This window comes from Haliotis cracherodii, unplaced genomic scaffold (assembly GCF_022045235.1).
Source record: "Haliotis cracherodii isolate W230 unplaced genomic scaffold, xgHalCrac1.p SCAF_12, whole genome shotgun sequence".
Taxonomy (NCBI): domain Eukaryota; kingdom Metazoa; phylum Mollusca; class Gastropoda; order Lepetellida; family Haliotidae; genus Haliotis; species Haliotis cracherodii.
The window spans coordinates 33,486,151-33,511,493 of NW_027266267.1; the positions used below are offsets into that span (position 1 = coordinate 33,486,151).

Here is a 25,343-nt window from a genome sequence, read left to right on the forward strand (position 1 = left end):
GTGCTACTTAGGTCAAGTTTGTCCATTGCCACTATTACCTATCAGTGCTAATTAGGTCAAGTTTGTCCATTGCCACTATTACCTATCAGCGCTAATTAGGTCAAGTTTGCCCATTGCCACTATTACCTATCAGTGCTAATTAGGTCAAGTTTGCCCATTGCCAATGCCTGGCTTCCAGTTGTCCATCGCTATCAACTGTCAACTATCAGTGTTAATAGACTGTTTAGTGTTGGCTTCCACTTGTCCATTGCTAATCACCAATCAAGGCCAATTAACGGTTGGCTTCTCTTGTCCATGTTGTAATGTTTCCAGCTTTGTTATCGTTTGATTTTTGTTGTTCTTACAGGTACACATGTCTGTTCTCTGCTTCATAGCATGTATGCACCTGATGAAGGGGTAAGTATATACTCCACATAATGAAGTTGACATCCATAGATTCTCTACCTTATGTACATCACTTCTAAATGTCATTCAAAGACTTGAGCACCTGTTAGCTAAACAATCACTGTGTGCGGTTCACATGAATAACACGTGTGCAAGTATCATGCTCCAAGGAAACATCCACATTGAGCGCCATGCATAAACATGAACGTTATGAATCACGAACTTAAAGTCGAGATGTCTTTATGAATATGTATTGAAAGATGCAATTTCGTTTCAGAATACAGAAGGGCCGTTTCTGTGGGTTGTTTTTCGGTGATTGCGTATGATCCCTTCAGGATAATTTCAGATAGTTCCTATGAAACCATTCTGAAGTTATGCCAGGAACAATCATGGTGCAACCATGAGGCTCCGGGAACATAGTTGATATAGATTATTACGTCTAGCCACATAAATAGTATATAGTATATATTGCATTGCATTGGAAACGGACAGCGCATGACTGAGCATGCGAGCAGGTCGTACTTTTGACGTTGTCTGACATGGGGATAAAGTCGGGACGTTCAGCCAACCTAATGAAGGTACGAAGAGTTTACATATGGGATCAAGATGGAAAACATGTGCTGTATCGAGGTGTTTGGGGTTTATTTTGCTGCTCAGCGTGCTACCAGTGACTGTGGAGGTGAACCCTGGATCGAGGGTCGAGAGGGGCCAACGAGAAATCAACAACAAACACTATCAACGGGCAGCGATGCTAAAATGCTTTTTTGTTTGTTTGTTGTTTAACGACACACTAAGCAATATTCCAGCTATATGACGGCGGTCTGTAATAATCAAGTCTGTCTGGACCAGACAATCCAGTGATTGGTATCATGAGCATCGATCCACGCAATTGGGATCGATGACGTTCATCAACCAAGTCAGCGAGTCTGACCACCCGATTCCGTAAGTCGCCTCTTACTACAAGCATAGTCGCCTTTTACAAGCATGGGTTGCTGGAGACCTATTCTACCCCGGATCAAATGGCAAATGTTACAATGAAAGTCTTTCTTGCCTACATGCAGGATTTTAACTTAGATTTTCTGTCTATCCTTGTGACACACACGATATTCCCAGGTCACCAAAAGATAACCATGCGTTCAAATTGGACAAATTAGTACCAGCTAGATCTGATCCTTTTCTCCTCTGGAGAATCATTTAGGAAAATATATTTGGTGAAGGTATTTCAAAACAGATATCATATTGGCAACGGTTTGAACAGTTCCAGTCTCCATAACATACAAGTGACAGTCTACAGCATACGCAACATGGCCACCCTATTGTAGACAGACAATCCAGATCAGAACAAAAAGAACTGTCCCACAAATCTCTAGAAATTAATGGTATATCATATCTTCTAGTGTTTTGGTTACTGCTATATTCACTACATTGTACAACATAAATTTCACTGCTGATAAATCTTCCACTTTCATGGGGTAAAAGTATAAATAAACATAAATCAGACAATAATAATTACAGAGGTACTTCCTTATTAGACTCTATATGTAAAATTGTTAATCTGTTTTAAGCAAATGATTATATAAATGGTGTGAAAGTAATAATATTCTTAATGAGTCAGAGGCTGGCTTTATAGTGAGTGAGTGAGTGAGTGAGTGAGTGAGTGGGGTTTGATGCCGCTTTTAACATTATTCCAGTTATATCACGGCGTGTCCGCTTAATATGGGTGGAAAGCCCGAAGTGATGCAAGTCTCAGACGTTTACCACTTTGGTGAAACCCACGAGCACGGGTATGGTGCTGACAAACCTAGAAACATAATTGGGGCGAACCGGGATTCGAACCCACAATCATAGGTTTCTTGCATGTCCAAGGGACACAACTCTGCACAGCGAATCGCGGTGCTTTAGATTTTCTTTTATTTAATTTTTTCACTGGTAACGGGGGCGGTCGGGTAGCCTCGTGGTTAAAGCGTTAGCTCGTCATGCCGAAGACCCGGGTTCGATTCCCGACATGGGTACAATGTGTGAAGCCCATTTCTGGTGTCCCCGCCGTGATATTGCTGCAATATTGCTAAAAACGGCGTAAAACCATACTCACTCACTCACTGATAACGAATGACATCGCTATGGTGTGCAAAGCATTGTGATGCACTTTCACTGAAGCTATATCTCCTGAGCAATGTTTGAATTCAACCAAGCGATATATTCTGTGGAAGCCAGTTTTGGAAGATGGTACATACCACAAATATTTTTGAAACGTCGATCTGAAAGAAAAAAAAAGAAGAAATGTTAGACATGTTTGCTGAGTCTGACAACTTTCTTCAAATGGTTAGTTGCGGTATTATATCAGTTGACGACTGGTGATTCGTTGTCTTAAGCTAAGCTCGTGACCGGTATGGCCTGGATGGACTCGTCAGTCTTGCAAAAAACATTTGAAGATCCGGGTTCAAATTGGTCTTCCGCAACCCGTACTTGCCGTAAGAGGCGTCTATGCTTGTCGTAAGAGGGGACTAACGGGATCGGGTGGTCAGGCTCGCTGACTTGGTTGATGCACGTCATCATATTCCAATTGCTTGGATCAATGATCATTGTGAAAATCACTGGATTGTCTGGTTTAGAATCGTTTATTTACAGACCGCCGTCAAATAGCTGGAATATTACTGATTGCGGCGTTAAACAACAAACAAAGCAAACACATGGTGTCAGAAACACACTTTCACAGCGTAGTTCTTTAATTGTCAGTTAGTTTCATGTTAGTTTGATGTAGTCCTTTTGACAGGTCATCACATAGGTATTTACCTAGTCTTTCGTTTCGTGTCCAGGAGACTCGCACAACATTTTGGGGGGCCCACGCAAAGCAATTGGGTCCCAGTTTGGTGATATGGGACATGCTTCAGGTAATTTTATAGTACTGTCATATTACTGAACATGTTCAAAAGCCATTTGCGTATATCAGATAAATTTGAATGTTAGATGTGTCTTTCTAACCAGAATAGAAATACCAGTTGTATGTAACAATTTTGAAAAATATAAAGTTTCAAGCAGCCATACTTTTGGAATCACACAGGACCCAATTTGTAAGGGACTGAGACACAATAAAAAACTGATCACTGAAGCATCACAAAATTAGTTCATTCTCAATTTGTAAGGGCCTGAGACACAATAGAAAAACTGATCACTGAAGCATCACAAAATTAGTTCATTCTCAATTTGTAAGCGCCTGAGACACCATAAAAACTGATTACTGAAGCATCACAAAATTAGTTCATTCTCAATTTGTAAGGGCCTGAGACACAATAAAAAAACTGATCACTGAAGCATCAAAAACTTAGTTCATTCTCAATTTGTGAGCGCCTGAGACAATAAAAAAAACTGATCACTGAAGCATCACAAACTTAGTTCATTCTCAATTTGTAAGCGCCTGAGACACCATAAAAACTGATGACTGAAGCATCACAAAATTAGTTCATTCTCAATTTGTAAGCGCCTCAGACAATAAAAAAACTGATCACTGAAGCATCACAAACTTAGTTCATTCTCAATTTGTAAGCGCCTGAGACACAATAAAAAAACTGATCACTGAAGCATCACAAAATTAGTTCATTCTCAATTTGTTAGCGCCTGAGACACAATAAAAAAACTGATCACTGAAGCATCACAAAATTAGTTCATTCTCAATTGGTAAGCGCCTGAGACACAATAAAAACTGATCACTGAAGCATCACACACTTAGTTCATTCTCAATTTGTAAGCGCCTGAGACACAATAAAAACTGATCACTGAAGCATCACAAACTTAGTTCATTCTCAATTTGTAAGCACCTGAGACAATAAAAAACTGATCACTGAATCATCACAAACTTAGTTCATTCTCAATTTGTAAGCGCCTGAGACAATATAAAAACTGATCACTGAAGCATCACAAAATTAGTTCATTCCCAATTTGTAAGCGCCTGAGACAATAAAAAAAACTGATCACTGAACATCACAAAATTAGTTCATTCTCAATTTGTAAGCGCCTGAGACACAATAGAAAAACTGATCACTGAAACATCACAAAATTAGTTCATTCTCAATTTGTAAGCGCCTGAGACACCATAAAAACTGATCACTGAAGCATCACAAAATTAGTTCATTCTCAATTTGTAAGCGCCTGAGACAATAAAAAAACTGATCACTGAAGCATCACAAAATTAGTTCATTCTCAATTTGTAAGCGCCTGAGACAATAAAAAAAACTGATCACTGAAGCATCACAAAATTAGTTCATTCTCAATTTGTAAGCGCCTGAGACACCATAAAAACTGATCACTGAAGCATCACAAACTTAGTTCATTCTCAATTTGTAAGCGCCTGAGACACCATAAAAACTGATTACTGAAGCATCACAAAATTAGTTCATTCTCAATTTGTAAGCGCCTAAGACAATAAAAAAAATGATCACTGAAGCATCACAAAATTAGTTCATTCTCAATTTGTAAGCGCCTGAGACAATAAAAAACTGATCACTGATGCATCACAAACTTAGTTCATTCTCAAATTGTAAGCGCCTGAGACAATAAAAAAAACTGATCACGGAAGCATCACAAACTTAGTTCATTCTCAATTTGTAAGGGACTGAGACACAATAGAAAAACTGATCACTGAAGCATCACAAACTTAGTTCATTCTCAATTTGTAAGCTCCTGAGACACAATAAAAACTGATCACTGAAGCATCGAAGTATTGTATTTAGTGGCAGACACGCTCCTTTACATCACATTTACTTAACCTGTATGCCTAAAGGTTACAAATATGACGCACACATGAAATAATGGTGTTCCCCTCTATAAACAAGACAGCATTGTCAACGTGATGCGTGATGATGTCACAATAGTTGTGACTTTTCAGTGAGTGAGTTGATTCAACGTCGCTTTTAACATTAGTCCAGTTATATCACGGCGTGTCAGTTTAATGTGGGAGGAAAGCCCGAAGTGATGCAGGTCTCAGACGTTTACCACTTCGGTGAAACCCACGAGCACGGGTATGGTGCTGACAAACCTAGAAACATAATCAGGGATTCGAACCCATGATCATTGGTTTCTGGTATGTTCAAGGGTCGCAACCCTGCACAGCCAATTGCGGCGCCTCAGACGACTGGGCCAAACCCGTGCCCCATGCGACGTTCAAGTCCGTCACTGTTGACATTCATGTGAAGAAGGTTGTTTGTTTGTTTGCACTGAACAATATTCAAGCTATATGACGGCGGTCTGTAAATAATCGAGTCTGAATCAGACAATCCAGTGATTGACATCATGAGCATCGATCCACGCAATTGGGATACGATGGTGAGGTGAGAGAAACATTTGACAAGAAAAGACAAATGTTCTATTTATTGCGTATTTTCCTTCAGATCTTTACGGTGTTTCTCTGAAAACCTCGGGTTCATTGAGGCAGGCCGAAAGTAGTTCCGGCGTTATTTCACTCAAGTGAAAAGATGTGTTATTTCATACTATGCTAGCTGGCTGCCGGCTGCAAGGAACTCTGGGTAGGAGAGTTGGACATCACGTAACACCTCTGTAAGTATGACGTCACGTAATACCCCCTGTAAGTATGACGTCACGTAATACTCCCTATACGATTGCCGTCATGTGTGCTACCTGTGCAATGTCGAATCTCCATCTTCTGCCTTTGAATCGCTTGTGGAATATCTGTAAAAGAAACTTTTACAATAAATATTATATCTTAGGTGTACTCGAGGGTAGGTTTGCGCTACGTTGATAAAGGGTATTCGATGCGTAAATTGTGCAAACATTTCTTTTCATTGTTTCTGAATTAATCATAAGTGTTAATTCGACAGAATAATTTCTCCTAATTTTATACATAATCTATAACCATCTGATTTTCAGTACCAAGTTTCATATATGCTATTGACTGATACGATCTTATAATAGTGATTATCCTCATCTGTGTGACTTACACAATTTTTTGAAAACATAATATGTAGATTTCATGATGTACCCTAATACATGAATAAAGAGACGTCATATCAAGAAAATTAACATTTATTTTTTGCACAAAATATTCCTACTTTGATGCCCGCCGACTTGGTTAATGCATGTCATCGTATCCCAACTGCGTGGATCGATGCTCATGATATGAATCACTGAATTGTCTGGTCCAGGCTCGACGATTTAGAGACAGCCGTCATATAGCTGGAATATTGCTGGGTGCGACAGGGGCGGTCGGGTAGCCTAGTGGTTAAAGCGTTCGCTCGTCACGCCGAAGACCCGGGTCCGATTCCCGACATGGGTACAATGTGTGAAGCCCATTTCTGGTGTCCCCCGCCGTGATATTGCTGGAATATTGCTAAAAGCGGCCAAAAACCATACTCACTCACTCACTCTGAGTGCGACGTTAACAAAAAAAAGTCATTCAGTAACCAATAAGAAACGATAGGAAGCAGGAAGATAATGCTGATTGCGTCCCTTACCCGTCACTTATGATTTTACAGCGGCTTTTTCAACATGTGCGAAAGACAATGTTCAGGTAGCGCGGCTGTATATTTCGAGAGTAGTTTAGTCTGCTCTAAGAGCACAGTGTATATGAATAAAACACAAGCTGGCTGTAGTATTCATCAGGCACTTCAACGAGAGGCGATAATAACATACTTGCTGCAGTCCTGTACAGACAGCACGGTTTGACCTTGGGTCTTATCGCCATACAAACATGATAGTCGTTGCATATAACACAGTTAAATAGCTACACACATTTTGGAGGAAACGAGTTTGACAGTCCAAATATTGGTACCTTAGAACGACCAGAATGTAGAAATTATGATATATGATTCACCTGCCGGAGTAGCGCGTGAGCTCGTGATGTGGAAACGACGGGGATTCCCCCCGGAAACAGGGAATTTCCCTACAAGGTTACTTCCCTTACCCCGCGACCAACCCGGTAGATTTTAGAGCCGCGTTATGGGTTCAAGTTTTGACAGCGTATGAGTTTCTTTGCTCTGTGTGTGTATATAGAACTCAGAAAGGTATTTTGTACTGGATAGTTTGTTTGAAATTATCTTAAATATTATCTTGATTCGAGTTTTATTATGTTCAGAGAAAATCCTCACCACTTCAAAGTACGTGGCACGACGTATTGAAAACTATTCGTCTTTGCTCAAACATCCGCACAATGAAATGCATCCATAAAATAAATGCCTGCCAGACGTACATTATTGATGTCAAAAATTCGATTTCTTTATACCAATAACACGTTTCGCTTTTGTGTGTGTGTGTAAAATTAGTTAATGATGAACAAACATCGACTTTGTAATATCAAAACTTCATTTTGTTATATCTCATATTCGATTTACTGACATCTCAAAATCGAATATGTGGTATCAAAAAAAGGAAGTACTGATATACAATAGGGAATAACACGGCGCCTCACAACATCAAGGATAAACCAAATTCTGGTATTCATTTCCATGCATAAGAGCACCCTTATCGATATTTATGGCATAAAACCCCACAGCAAATCCGCCTTGAGACCCGTGAAGATTCCACGGTAGAAAAGTTCTCCAGCAACCCATGCTTGCCGTAAAAGGCGACTAACCTGATCGGGTGTTCAGGCTCGCTGACTTGGTTGATGCATGTCATCGATCCCAATTGCGTGGATCGATGCTCATGATATTAAACACTGGATTGTCTGGTCCAGACAAACCGCCGTCATATAGCTTGAATATTGCTGAGTGTGGCGTTAAACGACAAACAAACCAACCAAAGAGAGGTGGTCCGTTGATAAAAGGGTACCACTAAAGCGACACCATCTACGTCATAAATTAATGTTAGACTGTGACAAAGTGTATGAAACTATGAAATGTCATAAAATAAGCTACACAATTAGTAAACAATAGCGTCGTTTTTTAATTCTTACAACAGCCTGATATAATTCCTACTGTGGGGCGGTCGGGTAGCCTTGTGGTTAATGTTTTCGCTAGTCACGCCGAAGACCCGGGTTCGATTCCCGACATGGGTACAATGTATGAAGCCCATTTCTGGTGTCTGGTGCCGTGATATTGCTGGAATATTGTTATAAGCGGCGTAAAACCATACTCACTCAGTTACTCCAACTGAGGTATCAGTTTCATAGAAATAAGCAATTCCATTTTTATAAACAGATGACATGTGCACTTTAAATATATTTATATTTTCAATCTCAAAATGTGAAAGCTAGGATTTTGAAAGCATGGCGACATGAATACAACACTAAGCAGGTATTTGTGGTAGAATAACCACAATAACAGCATTTAGATTCAGCAGTACAATTGCTTCGTGACACACTTTGAAAATATACAATTGGTCCCCTAAACTGTCAAATTAATGGAATTGATCATGAATGTACGGTCATATTATTGAGTTTGTGTTGATAAGATTAGGAGCGACATAGTACAGTGAGATACAGCTGGTATTTCACGCGCAGTTTCCTCGTACCTATACATTGTTCTGGAACTGGTTTCATGTTTGTGAAGGGAGAACACACACAAGTGTTATGCTCTGGGTTTTTTTCCCTCAAGTTTGAGTCTAATTATAATATTTGAAGTTAGTATCACTTGTGTTGCATTGACAAAAACACTTTGACATGGATATAATACAGCACAATAATTTAAACAGAAGCCGTCTCAACACGAGTCTGAGCTGTTTGTTATGATACAAGTTACCTTTTGGAAAACAGTACCTAATAACGTTATATTATTATTGTTTTAACCACTTTTTGCTGATGTTCATATTTCACTTTCAGGGCAGCTAGCTTTGATAACGGCTTGTGAAACAAATTCGCTACTTGCTTAATGTGTCCAACAAGGAAATTGTTTTGCAAATCTCCCGTGGACACGGAAGGTTAGTGTTAGGTTCAGCTGAATGCCCTTATCATGACTGTATACACATGGAAGTCGGGTTGAGGTGTAATGAAATTCAGTAGGAGTTATGTAAGTTGAGTCAACTACAAAAGACATGTTTTGGCCTAGACATTAAAATTGACCCCCGCCCCACCCCACCCCCTCGTTCTATTTCTTAAACGTTTCTTTTTGTATTGTAAGCAGCAGAATCTCTGCACTTGTACACAGCAGACGTAATTCAAAATAAACATGTTTTTATTTGTTTCAACACAATCAGTAAATGCGTTATCGTGTCACTGGAATTTCCGGTTTGGCGGAAAATCAAGAATGTTTTTTCTCTTGCACTGACAATTTACATTTAGCGTCGCGTCAATATCAGTCTATTTATATAGCGATGTGCACGTGTGTGTGTGAATGCTTGTGCCAATCCGGTTTTACAGTGCTAGCCAACTGAGATACCATGCCGCAGTTTAGCATGGATATAATTCCTAGCCGCTCTGTCCCTTTAATGCCGAGCAAACGCCAGGCAAATACCATATTTTAACGTTTTTTGGTACGACGCGGTCGGTGATCGAACAACCAACCTTCCGCTCTCCAGGCAGATGCTATATCCTCTTCTCCGCGGAGACTGTGGTGTGACATGAGGAGGAGGTTTACTCATTATTGTGTGTTTAGTTGATACATCTGCCCATGTATTACAAGGAGGCATTCCTAACACACTAGGGGCACGGGTGGGTCAGTCGTCTAAGGCGCCGCAATTTGCTGTGCAGAGTTGCGTCCCTTGGACACGCCAGAAACCTATGATTGTAGGTTCGAAGCACGGTTCGCCCCGATTATGTTTCTAGGTTTGTCAGCACCATACCCGTGCTCGTGGGTTTTACCGAGGTGGTAAACGTCTAAGACCTGCATCACTTCGGGCTTTCCTCCCACATTAAGCTGACGCGCCGCGATATAACTGGAATACTGTTAAAACCCAACTCACTCACTCCTAACACACTGGATTCAAGTTGTTCCGACACTGCTGTCATTGCCTGCTCACTGCATTGTATAATGTATTGGTTTATATATATTCTCATAACCTGCGCAAGTCTGTCTCGTGCCTTGCGTCTCATCACATGTAATACTACCTGCTTTCGTTCATTGTGTCATAAAAATGATTATTACGTTTAAGCGAACGTTTTTGTTGTCGTTTATGCTGTTGCTTATTATTTAACGGACACTTTAATTTCACCAGAGCAACGTTTTAGTTTCACACAGGAAACTGGCTACAGGGTCTTGACGCTGACTAAAAAAGGGCAATGGAATGTGGAATGTAGTCTCTCTCATATTGTACACACACTGAATATGCAATTTCATATGTCATGCCCATTTGCCTTGTAAAATATGCAACATTCAGTTGATGTACTTGCAACACGTAAAGCCATTTGTATGGGTGTCTTGATAGATCTTATTTTATAGAGACAATAATATGTAAAAATATATAGACAACCGGTTACCAAGCTCGTCAGTGTGATGGCACTTGAACATTCCCTCTTGAACATTATTCAGAGAAAAAAGGGGCTAACATTTAAAACTTGTTGACTCCACGTTTTTTCCCGTTCATTCTGAAGGTATCCTTTTTTACATTCAAATGGTGTAATAATGACAGAAGTTGGTTTCCCCTGGCTAAAAAAGTATTTTCCATTTCCTGTGGACTCATTTAGATGAATAAAACATAACCGACATTTCATGTAGCATATAACAGAGGAGTGTGTTTTGGGTTATTTTGTGTTGAGTCAAACTGACATTGTTAGATGGTAATAATAGTGCAGGGAAATGACTTATTTTGAACACACTTTCAGAAGGCTCCAAATATATTCAGTATGGTTTCTGTCGATGTATGCTTTGATGAAACCCGCGTATTCAACACATGCGAAGGTCGTGTTGTCAGCATCATGATGTGTCTCTGAAGAGTCAATTATCGTACAGGCATGGTAAGTTGTATTTGTTCCTGTATAGGAAAATCCTAAAACTATTAAGACATTGAAAACTGCACTTCCACGACAAACCTTTAATGGTTTTTCAAATAATTGTTATGATGTTAATTCGTTTTATGTCTGCATAATAATTGACAGCATTTCTTGGTGCAATATTTGCAGTTGCTACTTGTGAGAAGGTCGTGTCCACATGCAGCAATGGTTCCTGTCTTGTTCCTATTCTGCTTGAGGATGCCGTTCATTAAAGGCAAGTATCGTCGAGCTAATCGCCTGTACTCCAGATGAAAGTAACTCCTCTGTCACTGTTGATGATGGTGCTTCTTGCTTCCTTACTTTTTTGCACATTATACATACTTCTAAACTTGACCTGCAAGGTATTCCTGACGAAATCACTCACGCCATTGTATTGTCACATTTACAGCTGATCTCTTCTGTGAAGAAGTCGTCGATTTAGGCGCCCCTGCAAATCTGACATGTAATATTATGAGTGTCAGTAACGCCCATTCCTACTCAACACCTCATGGACATAGTGCTGCTTCGTGTGACCTATCAGATGGAAAGTGTATACGAATTGGTGACTTCAGCGCATATGTCATCAACACCACATGCAGTGTCCTGTCTATACCCAGTGTGCTGCAGTCACATGGTGGGAAATGGACATGTATTGTAGATGCAAATCAAGCTAACCATGACACTTGTCACATGACTGTTGCGAGTGAGTAGCATTTAGCTTTTTCTTACCTTTGCACAGTAGAACACTGATAACATAATTTCAGTCTTACAGTCCTTAATGTGAAAAAAGCAATTTATTATTTACATATGTAAACATTTCAGACAACAATGAAATATTATCATTTCCATATGAATATAATATTTCACAAATTAATATATCATAATAGGAATAATAGCATAAAGGGTGTGTGGTTTGACTTTCAGAGGTTCCATCATGTAACATAACATCAGACCAGAACACCAGTGGTCTAAGTGGCGATGACGTCCTTGTGCTGGAAGTGGTGGTTACAGGCTATTACTGTTCTCAAGTGACCCACCTTCAACTTCTGACCGGGCGCACCACAACAAATCTGATGAATACAACTGTCACTAACATGACTGATGGCGTGTTTGTCACTTCCGTCAGTGTAACAGAACTAACCCTTGCTGATGTGAAGCTTAGGTTTAACTGTTGCACTCGGACCTGGGATGTTTCTTGTGATGGAGCAGAACACTGAGTGTAAAACGTCCGGTACTATAGCGTCCGGGCAACGTCGGGGAGCATCTGGTGGGAGCGTTCGGGAGGTTTCATCAGACGTCCGGAAACGTCCGGGAGGTTTCATCAGTCGTCCGGGAGTTTAAAATAAAAAATACAGTGCAGTCAATAATACATTTCTTTCTCAGTTTGATAAGATCGTGAGAATATCAACTTGGGCACGTGTTTGCCATGTGCAGCGGCCAGAAAATGGAAGTACCAGTAACCTTAAGTTGTCTAAAATTATACACATACATTTGGTAGGTTGTAATTATGATATTTGCATCTTGTTTTCCTTTATTTGCTGTAGCATTGGACAGATTCATTTCTGTTCCTCTACGTCTTGGTTGGGAAATTCTTCGATGCGCGATAGACGTTGTTTTCACAAGTCTTTTCCTTTGTAAGCGTGTATATATTACAGTCAATTTGTAAAATGTGATTTTCTCAGGCAATTTATAAAATGTGTAAATATTTTAGTAATTTTGACTGAAATATCTGTCTATTTCTTTAACAAATTGACTAAAACTGATTAAGACGATCAAAAGGGCCTATAAACATCACAATAGATTATTATGTAGGGTTAGAAGCCAAACAATATAGAAATATACTTTTCATCGTAACATTTTCAGTCACTTGGTGATTATATTAAACATAAAAATGTTTGGAATTCGTTATCATAATAATACAGATGGACATATTTTCCAGTCAATTTGTAAAATTACTGAATATTTAGGCTTTTAATAAATTTCCTAAGTGAAAATTTTGCACATTTTGACTGTAAAAAATATAAACATGATAAAATAAGCAATGCTCAGGAGAAATATTTACTTTGTGTTGCAAGTCAAAATAGTGTAAACGAAAATCGCACAATTACCAAGCAAGTGACTTATCAAAAGTTCGTCACCATTACCGATGCTACCCAAAAAGATACCTACATGTCCTTATTATTTCCAAAACTGTATTTCCTTTTGTTGACAGATGTGACCATACGCCTTTATACTATAAATAAAAGTGACAAATGCGCTTACGAATTGCGCAGCATAGTCTAGGTTTCTGCTATATCATCCAGGTACTCACGGGGAAAAACAATAACAAAGGCAACAACCAGTCCCGGGGAATTGCTTTAGATAAGTGCCCCTTTAAGGGCTAATTGATGCATGTTGTATAAAAGGATTTTATGTATGAATGGTGGCTGTTTGTTGCCAAATCCTACCATGATTATATTTCAATATAATCAAAGAAAGATATAGATTATTTTGGCCTTTTTTGGCATGTGCACTAGTATTTGATTACACGTGCATGACTTTTTAGCAGTCATATGTTTCTGAACTGAATATTATGCCAATAAAGATAAGTAACATAAAAAGGACTCCTTTCATGTTTGGAGAATCAATCAATTTGATTATGAAAACATTTTTAATTTCCTACATAAGTTCCTTTGATCTTCATAAAATCAAAATAGATCCAAATTAAATTGAGGAGATTAAATTATGCAGTCTAATTCATTTCAGTGAGTCTGTCTAAAATCAAGTCCTATTTTTCAGGCAATAATATATGAATGAAAATTTAAGAACAAATATATACTTTGCCTGAGTGAATCAGTCAGTATACATATTGACTGAAATTTTCAGTCAGTATGCATATTGGGCCTGATTATAGACACTGACTGTAACATATGTTAGTATAATCTGTTATATGCAAAAGCAAATAACATAAATAAATCCATTTATCTACGTGGAATGATTGTGGGGTTCAATTTGCATTTATTTAACCGTCAGAAGATTTCATGATAAACATCCTAAATTCACATTTGCTATATGATAATATCTACAAAATATACTTTATACTACAGGGGTGGTATTCATAAACATTCTTAGAATTTTCTTAAGAATATTCTTAACTCGCTAAGAAAATTCTTAACTAAGTGTTACACTTAAGAGTGTAATCATAAGGACTCGGAGCGTAACGTTTAGGTAAGAGTTAAGTGAAACTCTGAGAGTAACTCTTAGGTCGGACAGTGTTTATGAATACCGCCCCAGGTGTCTTGAAGTACTGTTAAATGAAAATCAGGATACATAGCCTCAGCAGGCTAGTGTGTGGGTTTGTAGGCGAAGTAATTTGTCAACATTAAAATAAATATAATGTTGCTAAAACAAGAAGATAAAACTATGATTTACATCTATTTATGTATCATACACATTTTGTGGTGTAGTCAGTATGATTTGTTGTCTGTTTGGACAAATCACTGTAATTTACTACTATTTTAAGAGCATGTAAGAAATGATGGATCAATGAAATTAAACAACACCTATGATGACCCAGAGCACTTAATGGTGGGACACATGTTATAAGGGGCAGAATAATATTGGTAAATCTCTTATTTCAAATCATGATGATTAATATGTATATTGCAACTGAGTAACTGAGGGCTTAATTGATGCATGGTAGATTTTAAATATCTAAATATCTAGTTTATATATTCCGATGCAACTTTAATTTTGATATAAAAAGTAACATGTAAAATCAGTTGTTTTATTATTTTGAACGTTATTTCTTATCAAAATATTTGTAAAGGCACGGATGTATACTTACTCTATAGATCATTGGTAAAGGTCTGGGCCTATCAAAGATGTCTGTGTGCTGCAAATGTAGAATCTAGGCGTATCACTAATTTTATTAAATTGAAGCCCATGGTGGTATTTGTTGAGATTTGAATGCTTCGAATTGTGGGGGGTGGTGGGAAATAACACAAAGGCTGATAAATAAGATAAGTCTGTATTATTTCATTGATGCAATATGTTGGCCTAGACTGACAGAATGCTTCGCTGTTTTCTGACGTAGAAAATACCGTGGCAATATACTGTTTTTCATGACGCTGTTCCTGCTATCTTCTATAGTGACAATTCGTCTTGTAGTTGAAGACTCAACAAATGTTGATATTATAAACTAATAATCACTACAAAACATCTGCTTGTTAAAATAATTCAGTTGTAAACGACCGTTTTGAACGAAGGTGCAACAGAGTAAGGCTTCAGTCTCTACATGTCAGTAGTTGTCGCAGCGCTCATTGATTCGGGAACCAGACCGGAAGCGACAGGTTGGACCGTCGCTTATATCATTTCAAAAGGAGAGTTATAGCCCATTTGGAACAAAAAGATCGCCCATTATTTAACTCTTGTATGTATATTTAATCCTAATGATTGAAATATAACAGTTTCAGACCATTATGGAATGTGTTGGGATTAATATATATTTGGAGAGTGTCGGTATCTGCATGACGTATCACACAAATGAAGACAGTATACACAAAGAACTTAGGTCTTGAGCAACAATAAATGAGAAATAATGACGGAGACGAATTTGAAAAATGTCTAACTTGTATCCACCCTAAATCCTCATTATGAAAATGACATTTGCATATTATGGATTGTGTAAGAACGAACGCTGTATTCGGAAAACTGCACTTGTTTGAAAATTTAATGCACACAAAGCAAAATTTTACATGTTCTTATAGTTTGAGAGAACCATTCGTCTCCTCGTTGCAAACATCAGCTCATCTTTTTTAGAATAGGCATGGAAAGAGAACCGTAAGACGAATTAGGGAATTAATACTAGATACTTCATAATGTGTTTGGTAAATTCAACTGTCGGGATTTCTGACCTTTGTCTTGGTTATGGTGAAAAAATAGAAACAATAATACAAAGAATGTTTCTGATTACTTATATGACATATTACAAATATGTATATACGATCCCTGAATCAACGAAAGTCCCTTCGTAAACTCCAACGTACTGATGTCAGTGAACACGTCACTTTGTAAAAGTCGGTCAGAGGTAGTGATGTCATACGTCAACATTGTTGTACTTATTTGGTATTTTCATTGCAGCGAAGGTCAGAGAAATGAAAGAACACACGATCATTGTATCCTGCTGCTTACAGTTTCTTATGCATATCTTTTTCCTTTATTTTTCACGCAATTAACTTCATGATGGATATTTATCAATGTTTAATATCATATCATTCGTATGCCACACAATAGTCCCCCGTTTGTTTGTCCACATAGGAATAATAAAATAGTTTTGTGTACGATATTCCTTACCTTAAGACAATTGTTAGAAGATGAAATGTAAATGTAACTGCAACAATTATGTATTTCCTCTGGAGTGTACCATTCATTGTAATTTCAAGGAAACAGGTTAATTAATAGCCATTTCATTCTATTTTCAAACTACTGAATATGTTACTATGTTAAATACATATGCACACATTTTTCAGAAGTAATTGTCTTAAGCTTGGTCTTGGTTTTGGTTGACAGAACAGTGATGTCTAACGATTTGCCAGGTGCGCGTTAGTCTTTATATGGTAAAAACAATTATTTAATGTTGTGGCAAACAAGCGTCAAATTCCGTTTCTGCATGGATTGGAATTTATTTGTGTGGAAAGAATGAGGTACTGCAGAAATGTGATATAAAGAGGGAAAGAAACCACGTGAGAACAATTGTCGACCACCTATCACTGCTTGAGTACACGACAGATTCCTACGGCTACGTCGTTTACCTGAAGGAACGACCAGATTTGTTTAGATCTACGTAAAATAAAATAACATGTTTCACCTATTATATTCTTTAGCTGCTTACATGCACATTATACTTTAAAAACGTAACATACCTTTGTTTTAACAGATGACAGTTCTGAATCAAACGGTATTGCATGTTCTACATTGTATACTATTCAGCAGTGTACATACACTATATACTTTAATAAACGTTAAACATTGCGTCTTTACAGAAGTCAGCATGAAACAACGTGCTTATTATGAATAGTCTACGCGCGGTATCCATACAATCAACACTCTTCGTCGCCTAGCCAACACAGATCTGCTAAAATACGTGGTCAGCCTGCAATCGTCATATAACCACATTGTTTCAGGTCAAGATGAAAATTACACCATCGTTTATACAGTATGTTACTTATTGTTATCGGTTACTGGGGATATTTGTAAAAGTCGTTATAGACAAGTACATATATCAGTTTGTTTTGATTCATAGTCTCCCTCTATCTAACCTAATGTGGAACACCTGTTCCATTAAAGGGAGACTGTACATGTGTTCCCTGATCTTGCTCCAGTTTCGAAAAAGGCAAGCAGGGGACTGGGCATGCATTCCTGATGCAGCTGCAACTGTCCCGGCAACCTGTGAAATCACTGTTGAACTAGTCTAATATTGAGAAGAAATAGCAAGGCACAATACTGTTCTTGTGCAAGGTCAAATTTATATCTTTTGTTTGTTTGTTCTTCCATTTCCACGTGTGTAACCTATAACAAAGAGGACCCAAGTAAGTCTGTCATCTTTACTTTCTGTGACCCCGACATGCAGTCAGAATATGGAGGTCTTCAGTTGTCAATTCCCCATATTAAAACTGGTGTTACTTTGACATCAAAGAATTTACTGGTCTTGGTTTCATATGGCATTTTGACCTTAAAACAGAAAACAGTACTTGTTTACTTTGCAAGACAACTTATCGGTATACCTGGACCAAGTTACATTTCTTGAGAATGATACACCGAAATACTTATACCAATTTAACACTCCAGCGCTATACCATCCAAAAACTTAAATCATGTTTGGAATTTACACAAACCTTCTCAAACACAACATTTTTTGTTTTCTCCAAATTACCTTCCTAGGAATAATTATTGCAATATTGTTCCAATAAATCAATATGCCTTTGAAGACGATATAATGTATCTGCAATAAGGACAACATCGTCGGAAAATCAGAGTAAGAAGAGTTGGACTACGTCTTCATGAAACTGAATTCCTGTGCTACAATTTAATTCTATTTCTAGACCAATTCATTAATAAACATTCCAAACAACAGATGGCTTCATACACAGCCTTGCCTAACACTGAAAAAGTGTTGTTACTTCACAGGCACATGCTAAAGATGGACTGGTGACAGTTAATCATTTTGGGTGAAAAATGAATTTTTGAAACAAAAAATCGCCATAATTTTCACCCCATAATGGAATCAAAGGCTTCACCAAAGTCTACGACTAAGGTGTAACATTTACTTCGTTTTCTTGCCAGATGTCACTCAAGTACAGACTGCAAAATGTACATATTATGTTTTATGGGATATCTACTCTACAAGCTTATCGTACGCATCACACCAAAACTGCAATCTTTCGTAAAAGTATAAATCTTACTAAAAATGCTAAGAATGGAAGGTTGATAGCAGGTGTCCTTTTAATTGGTACCAGTCCAGAAGACCACAGTAGTAGGAACCTAGCAGTTCAGAGTCAAACATTGACTTAAACAGAAGAGTCAGATATGGAACCAACATATCTTGCGAATGTTTTAACATCTCAGATATTAATTTATCATTTCCTGCCGATTTACCACATTTCTTAATCGTTCAATGAATGTATGACTTCCTGCTCACCAATTGGTGAATCTAATATAATCTGGGTAAGATAATCAATATTCCCATCAGATTCACCATTAGCCTTCATAGCTGTTAGCAACATCAAACTGTTGGGTGAAATAGGAAAACCAAGCATCAATCTCAATGAAAGATTTAGGCTGAGGTCCACTGGCTGACAAACGTTTTAATGATGACCGGAAAACTTTACTATTTTCAAGCCCAGGATATTTCTCAAAATCCTTTCTTGGTACATAGAGAGTTTAAAAGGGTTCAGGAACCAACCTTTTTACTTCCAGAAATGAAATCTTGTTTGTATATTTAACTATTAGGATTTTAGATTGGTATGATACCAAAATGCCCAAATGGTTGCTGTCGTGAGCCGCACTGCACCGGAAGCACACTATGTTGTGAGAGCAGATGCTAACACCATGTGTGAGTGAGTGAGTTGGGTTTACCGCCGTAATTAACAGTATTCCAGTTATATCACGGCGTGTCAGCTAAATGTGGGAGGAAAGCCCGAAGTGAAGCAGGTCTCAGATGGTTATCACTTCGGTGAAACCCACGAGCACGAGTATGGTGCTGACAAACCTAGAAACATAATCAGGGCGAACCGGGATTCGAACCCAGGGTTCTGGCGTTCACAAAGGACGCAAACTCTGCACAGCGAATCGCGGCGCCTTAGACGACTGGGCCACCCGTGCCCCCTTGACACCATGACCAAATTTTTACCATTTGTAACACTGAAGTCGATTTGGCACATTCACCTCCACTCCGATGTTTGAAATATCCGGCTTCCATAGATGTTGAAAGATTTGGCTTAGCAAGAGTTAAAATGTAAGTATTTGTTTTGGTAAAAGTGTCATTTTGTTTTTGAAAATCTTTTGATTGCAGTACCTCCTTGGCTTGTTAATTCCGAAATAATCTCTTCCTCGCTCATGTCTGAAAGACAAAGAGCGCGATCTCTAATGATTCCTCCATGTGAGTTCAGTTTACTGTGGATCCACACAACCGAGACATTTACAAACTGCTGTAACCCCAGCAGATGGATAGACCGTTGTCAGTGTTCACATTCCGCGAGGAGAGATCGAGTGCGAAGACGAGTGACATTTTGATGCCCATCGAGATAGCGGACATGTTCAACTTGAGCGGATTAAATGTCCATCTGGTACTGCCTAGGACATATCAAATTCGTTGACGTCGAGGTTGACGTCAAAAGATTGGCCCATCAGCCACAGCCTTCTGGCATAGGACTCCAGGCACATATATCAGTAAACTGTAATTATGACAAGCAATACTTAGCCCAAACACAGAATATATTTTACTAACCTCAAAACAAACAAGTTCCAAACATATGGTTTGGCATGACTAGCCGATTGTTGGTGAAGTCAGGGTCAAAGTGGTGTGTTGGGCAAAAGGAACACCTTGTTTCTGGCTCCAGCGCCCTCAACCACCAGGCTCCCTTCCTCCACCGACATTGGGGCGCAACCCTGGGCTAACGGGTTGCCCACTTCGGTCACCATTTACGACCAGCAATGGGGTGATGGAGACAGATTCTAACCCGGGTTCCCACGGTGTTCTTGGGTTCTATTATTATAAGAGGTTATCATCTGCCAATAAACAACAATTTTCAGACCAAGTATAATGAGTTTGATGTGGTCTTTCTGGCACAATTTTCTTTAGCTGAATCTGTGAGGAGCATGTTTTGGTTGATGGCTGCCATGCTGAATGTCAAGTGCACTTTTCGTAATTACTTCGTTAACACATTTTGCTAAGACAATCCGCAGAATCGGTAGTAAAATTACAAGTAATAAATTGTTGTGTTCTTTTGAATAACAATCCCAAAGGGAAACTTTGCTCCTGAGCCGCTCTTGACAGGCACCATTAAACAACATTTAAACTCATTCCTCTTTTGGCCTACTTTTTTCATTAATGAAATTTGTAAACAGACTGCGCGAAAAAAAGCAGCAAAGCAAATTAATTAAGGCGGTGTGACACCTAGCCATAAGTCAATTTTCACAATGTGCCAACATTATGCCTCTGGTACTATCTTAATTATTCCCAAATTTAATCACAATAATTAACAGTTTCAAACAATTACCTTGCTAAAACACGCTGGCGAGTCTTGTTAGACAGTTGATCAACCAACTGACAGACCCTACAGCTCACGGACTAAAACACGCTGGCGAGTCTTGCTTGACCGTTGATCAACCAACTGACGGACCCTTCAGCTCACGGACTAAAACGCTGGAGAGTCTTGCTTGACCGTTGATCAACCAACTGACGGACCCTACAGCTCACGGACTACAACGCTGGAGAGTCTTGCTTTACCGTTGATCAACCAACTGACGGACCCTACAGCTCACGGACTACAACGCTGGAGAGTCTTGCTTGACCGCTGATCAACCAACTGACGGACCCTACAGCTCACGGACTACAACGCTGGAGAGTCTTGTTTGACCGCTGATCAACCAACTGACAGACCCTACAGCTCACGGACTACAACGCTGGAGAGTCTTGTTAGACCGCTGATCAACCAACTGATGGACCCTTCAGCTCACTGACTAAAACGCTGGAGAGTCTTGCTTGACTGCTGATCAACCTATGCACCAACTTGCAGACCCAACAGCTCACGGACTAACACACTGGAGAGTCTTGTTTGACCGTTGATCAACCAACTGACGGACCCTTCAGCTCACGGACTAAAACGCTGGCGTGTCTTGTTTGACCGTTGATCAACCAACTGACAGACCCTACAGCTCACGGACTAAAACGCTGGAGAGTCTTGTTTGACCACTGATCAACCAACTGACAGACCCTTCAGCTCACGGACTAAAACGCTGGCGAGTCTTGTTTGACCGCTGATCAACCAACTGACAGACCCTACAGCTCACGGACTAAAACGCTGGAGAGTCTTGTTTGACCGTTGATCAACCAACTGACAGACCCTACAGCTCACGGACTAAAACGCTGGAGAGTCTTGTTTGACCGTTGATCAACCAACTGACAGACCCTTCAGCTCACGGACTAAAACGCTGGCGAGTCTTGTTAGACCGTTGATCAACCAACTGACAGACACTACAGCTCACGGACTAAAACGCTGGAGAGTCTTGTTTGACCGCTGATCAAGGTATTTTGCAATCGAAGCAATTGTCTCTTGTTTTCAATAACACCCCATTCAGCAATAGGACCAGTGGTTTCTTAAAGACTTTCCTAAATCTTACAAAATTAACCACGATTAGACAATATTTCCTCAAACTCACGGGTGCGAAGGCGTCGACGTCCCCGCTGTGCACTGGCGCGTCCATGTATTTCAAAACTGACGTTTTATGCACTTGTACTTTATGTTGGATTGTACTTGTCCATGCCTCCATGACAGTGCTTGTATTGAATAATGGTTGAATTACTAGCTGTCAGAGATATGATAAATGAAACGCTGAATCCTTCACAGACTTTGTGACTTTATGTATAACCTCAACCTCAGAATGTCATCCCATATTTTCTTCTTTCGATTGTTAGTGATGCAGGACGAAAACAACGAAAACAACACATCGGATTTGCTGCCAACTTCTTCAGTGAGAATTTCGACTTCTGTGGCCGCAAATCTTCTTTTCGCAAATGTCCTCCATTTTACTGCGCTTCGTCGTCTGCTTAGAGCACCTGCCACGGTAGATAACTCTAGTGTTGATTTTCCTACCTCACAAAGGGAAAGAGCTCCAGTCGTAGTGTTTTACGGGCTAGTAAGTTGGCCGAGGTGACGGCAGTTTTAGTGTAGCTTTGTGAAACAGTCTTAGACCATGGCGTAAACAAAGCGAAAATATGGCGTAAACTCTACGAGCGTGTACATTTACGACTGCTTTGTGAAACGATACCCTGGTCATGATCAGTCATATACTCGACACTTCCACAGTGTCAACTCTGTACATATGCTCTTGTGTCCTGGATTGCAGGTAAGTCGTATGCTCGATATACCGAGGTCCAGGTGAGTCATACTTTTTATACACCCAGGTGCAGGCCATTCCTGTGCTAGATAGACCAGGTACATGTCAGCCATATGAAGGACACACTCAGGTATCGGTCAGTCTTGATAGTGTGTTATTTTCATGTCCTCATTGTAAATGTATTTCTGTCTCTGATGCTCAGATAAGAAGAAGAGGTACCAGCAGCTGCAGTCCGGTGAGGGTTGGTCCCCACATTTAGGGACAACGGTCAGTTACAGGACAACCAAACCATAGCTTGTGGTCAACTATCAACCGTGTGGCTGGGAGGTCAACCTACAGACAGGAGAAAGCTATTGTGTGCAAGTGTGATACAGTTCTAAGGAAAAAGCACAAACTATTTGCAGCTATAACATGCTAAATTAGTCAAGAAATATTGAAACTGACGTCACATGGCATTGTTTCATCGGTATATCTGGCAACACAAATAAAGAAATTACATCATGTGGTATTGTGACGTGTTTGTAAGCTTTGTGGTTTTAAATTCTAAAGGCAGCCACCTTGGAGCCTTTAAACGGTCTCCAATATTTACAAAGAAGACGAACGTGCGCACAACAACCAAACGTGATCCCACCATGACTTCTCCTCAATGTTGTTGAGGTAGACGTTCTTGGACGCCTCAGCTCCACAGCTATGGTGTGCATTTCAATATACAAATAAGAAAACCTTGGATGGGTTGAGAAATATCTCTTACACACATACTCTCCTCCCCAACATCACTTCCTACTGGACCCGTGAAGATCCGGGGTAGAACAGGTCTTCAGCAACCCATGCTTGTCGTAAAAGGCGACTGACGGGATCGGGTTGTCAGGCTCGCTGACTTGTTTGATACATATCATCGATCCCAAATACATGGATCGATGCCCATGATATTAATCACTGGATTGTCTGGTCCAGACTCGATTATCATATAGCTTGAATATTGCTGAGTGCGGCGTTGAACAACAAACAAACAAACAAACACTTCATACTGGCCTGCATATGACCTGATGAGCGCACTTTCACTTTGTCGTCGCCACAACATCACACCAGACTACAGTTAATTGACTGAGGTGTGTTCATGTCTTTCACACGCCTCCAAGGCGCCCAAAACAAACAGGCGTTGCTTGGACACAGTGGTGGAGTCACGCACCCTTACCTTCATCTCCCAGTCCAATACGTTACACCACACGATGCTGGACAAGATCGTTCTGCTGGGACACGCTACGGTGGGGAAGACCTCACTAATCCAACAGTTCTTAGAGAGATCATACTGCCAGACCTACTCCCCCACGGTCGAGGACTTCTATACGCAGGTTGTCAAGTTTCCAGGTGGGTCTAACTGAATCTAACTTACAGTAATGTTAACGGATGAAATCTTTCAAACCAGGACCAATCAGGATCTCCTTCAATTCTGGATTAAATTAATGGTTCAGAACTTACAATATTAATTTAAAGCAAACTTTCCCAATTAAACTTTCATTGTAGGTCAGGTGAAATGGGGTTTGACGTTGCGTTCAAGATTATTGCACTTATATAGCGACGTGCATGCACGTGTGAGTGTGTGGCTGCTTCTACTAGTCCGGACTGATGCCGATTTATAGTGCTAGACCACCGACATACAATCCCGCAGTTTAACATGAACACTCCACTCAGACACAGTATGCTGACTCCGAGCTGATCATCTGCTCCGGACCTCCTGCTCTCCGGGCGGGCGCTCTAACACTAGACCACGGAGGCGGTCACTTGGGGATGCAGGTTAGGAACAAACTCTAGAATGACCATATCAAGGAAAGACTTCGTGCAGAGTACAAATGCAGGTTTAAGAAAATCTGGATTTCAGAGCTGAACGCTCGCAATAAAGTTAAAGCCACAAAAAACATAATCTTGCCCGTCCTTTCATATTCTTTTGGTGATGCTGATTGGACGAAACACGAAATTCAAGGTATTGACACCATAACACCAAGAATCATGCCAGACAATAGATCCCACCACCCTCTCTCTACCCTCATTCGCTTATATCTACAAATCATAATGGGAGGGCGTGGTTTGATTAACGGTTGGGCCCTTTATGATAGAATTTTGTGCACTTTTCCACACATTCATTTGTCTGATGATCCTCTTGTGAAGCATGTCAAGACTCATGATGAAAAGAAGGCATTCCAGTTTTCGTAAACGAGCTAATGTGGGACATTATCTCAATGTAAGTGTTGAATTTGTTGATGGTTCTGTACTGCTGGACGGTACAGAAATGAGTGTCAACCAAGCGAAGTGCTCTATCAAATCGGCTCAGCTTTTCAAGGAGAGGCTATTTCAACGAACACTGTATCGAGTTGGTATGCAGTGTGTTGAGAACCATGCAGGGTCCTTTGCTTGGATGAAGTTGACTCCCCTGAAAAGTGAAACAGAAGGCTTTCTGTTTGCTGCTCAGGACTAGTCACTTCCGACTCGAAACCGTCACTGTAAGATTTTG

General features: G+C 39.7%; 1 protein-coding gene across 1 annotated transcript; it reads left to right on the forward strand.

The window, feature by feature from the left end:
* Positions 1 to 375: 375 nt before the first annotated feature.
* LOC139457310 (uncharacterized) lies at positions 376 to 12,453 on the forward strand. The gene is made up of 4 exons (XM_071238718.1): positions 376 to 396; positions 11,387 to 11,471; positions 11,646 to 11,939; positions 12,161 to 12,453. The coding sequence occupies exons 1-4, from the start codon at positions 376 to 378 to the stop codon at positions 12,451 to 12,453; spliced, it is 693 nt and encodes a 230-aa protein (XP_071094819.1).
* The last annotated feature ends 12,890 nt before the right edge of the window (positions 12,454 to 25,343 follow it).

Coding starts and splice junctions, on each gene's coding strand:
- LOC139457310 (XM_071238718.1), top strand. CDS start 376: ATGTATGCACCTGATGAAGGG. Junction 397..11,386: donor TGTATGCACCTGATGAAGGG/GTAAGTATATAC, acceptor CAATATTTGCAG/TTGCTACTTGTGAGAAGGTC. Junction 11,940..12,160: donor TTGTCACATGACTGTTGCGA/GTGAGTAGCATT, acceptor TTTGACTTTCAG/AGGTTCCATCATGTAACATA.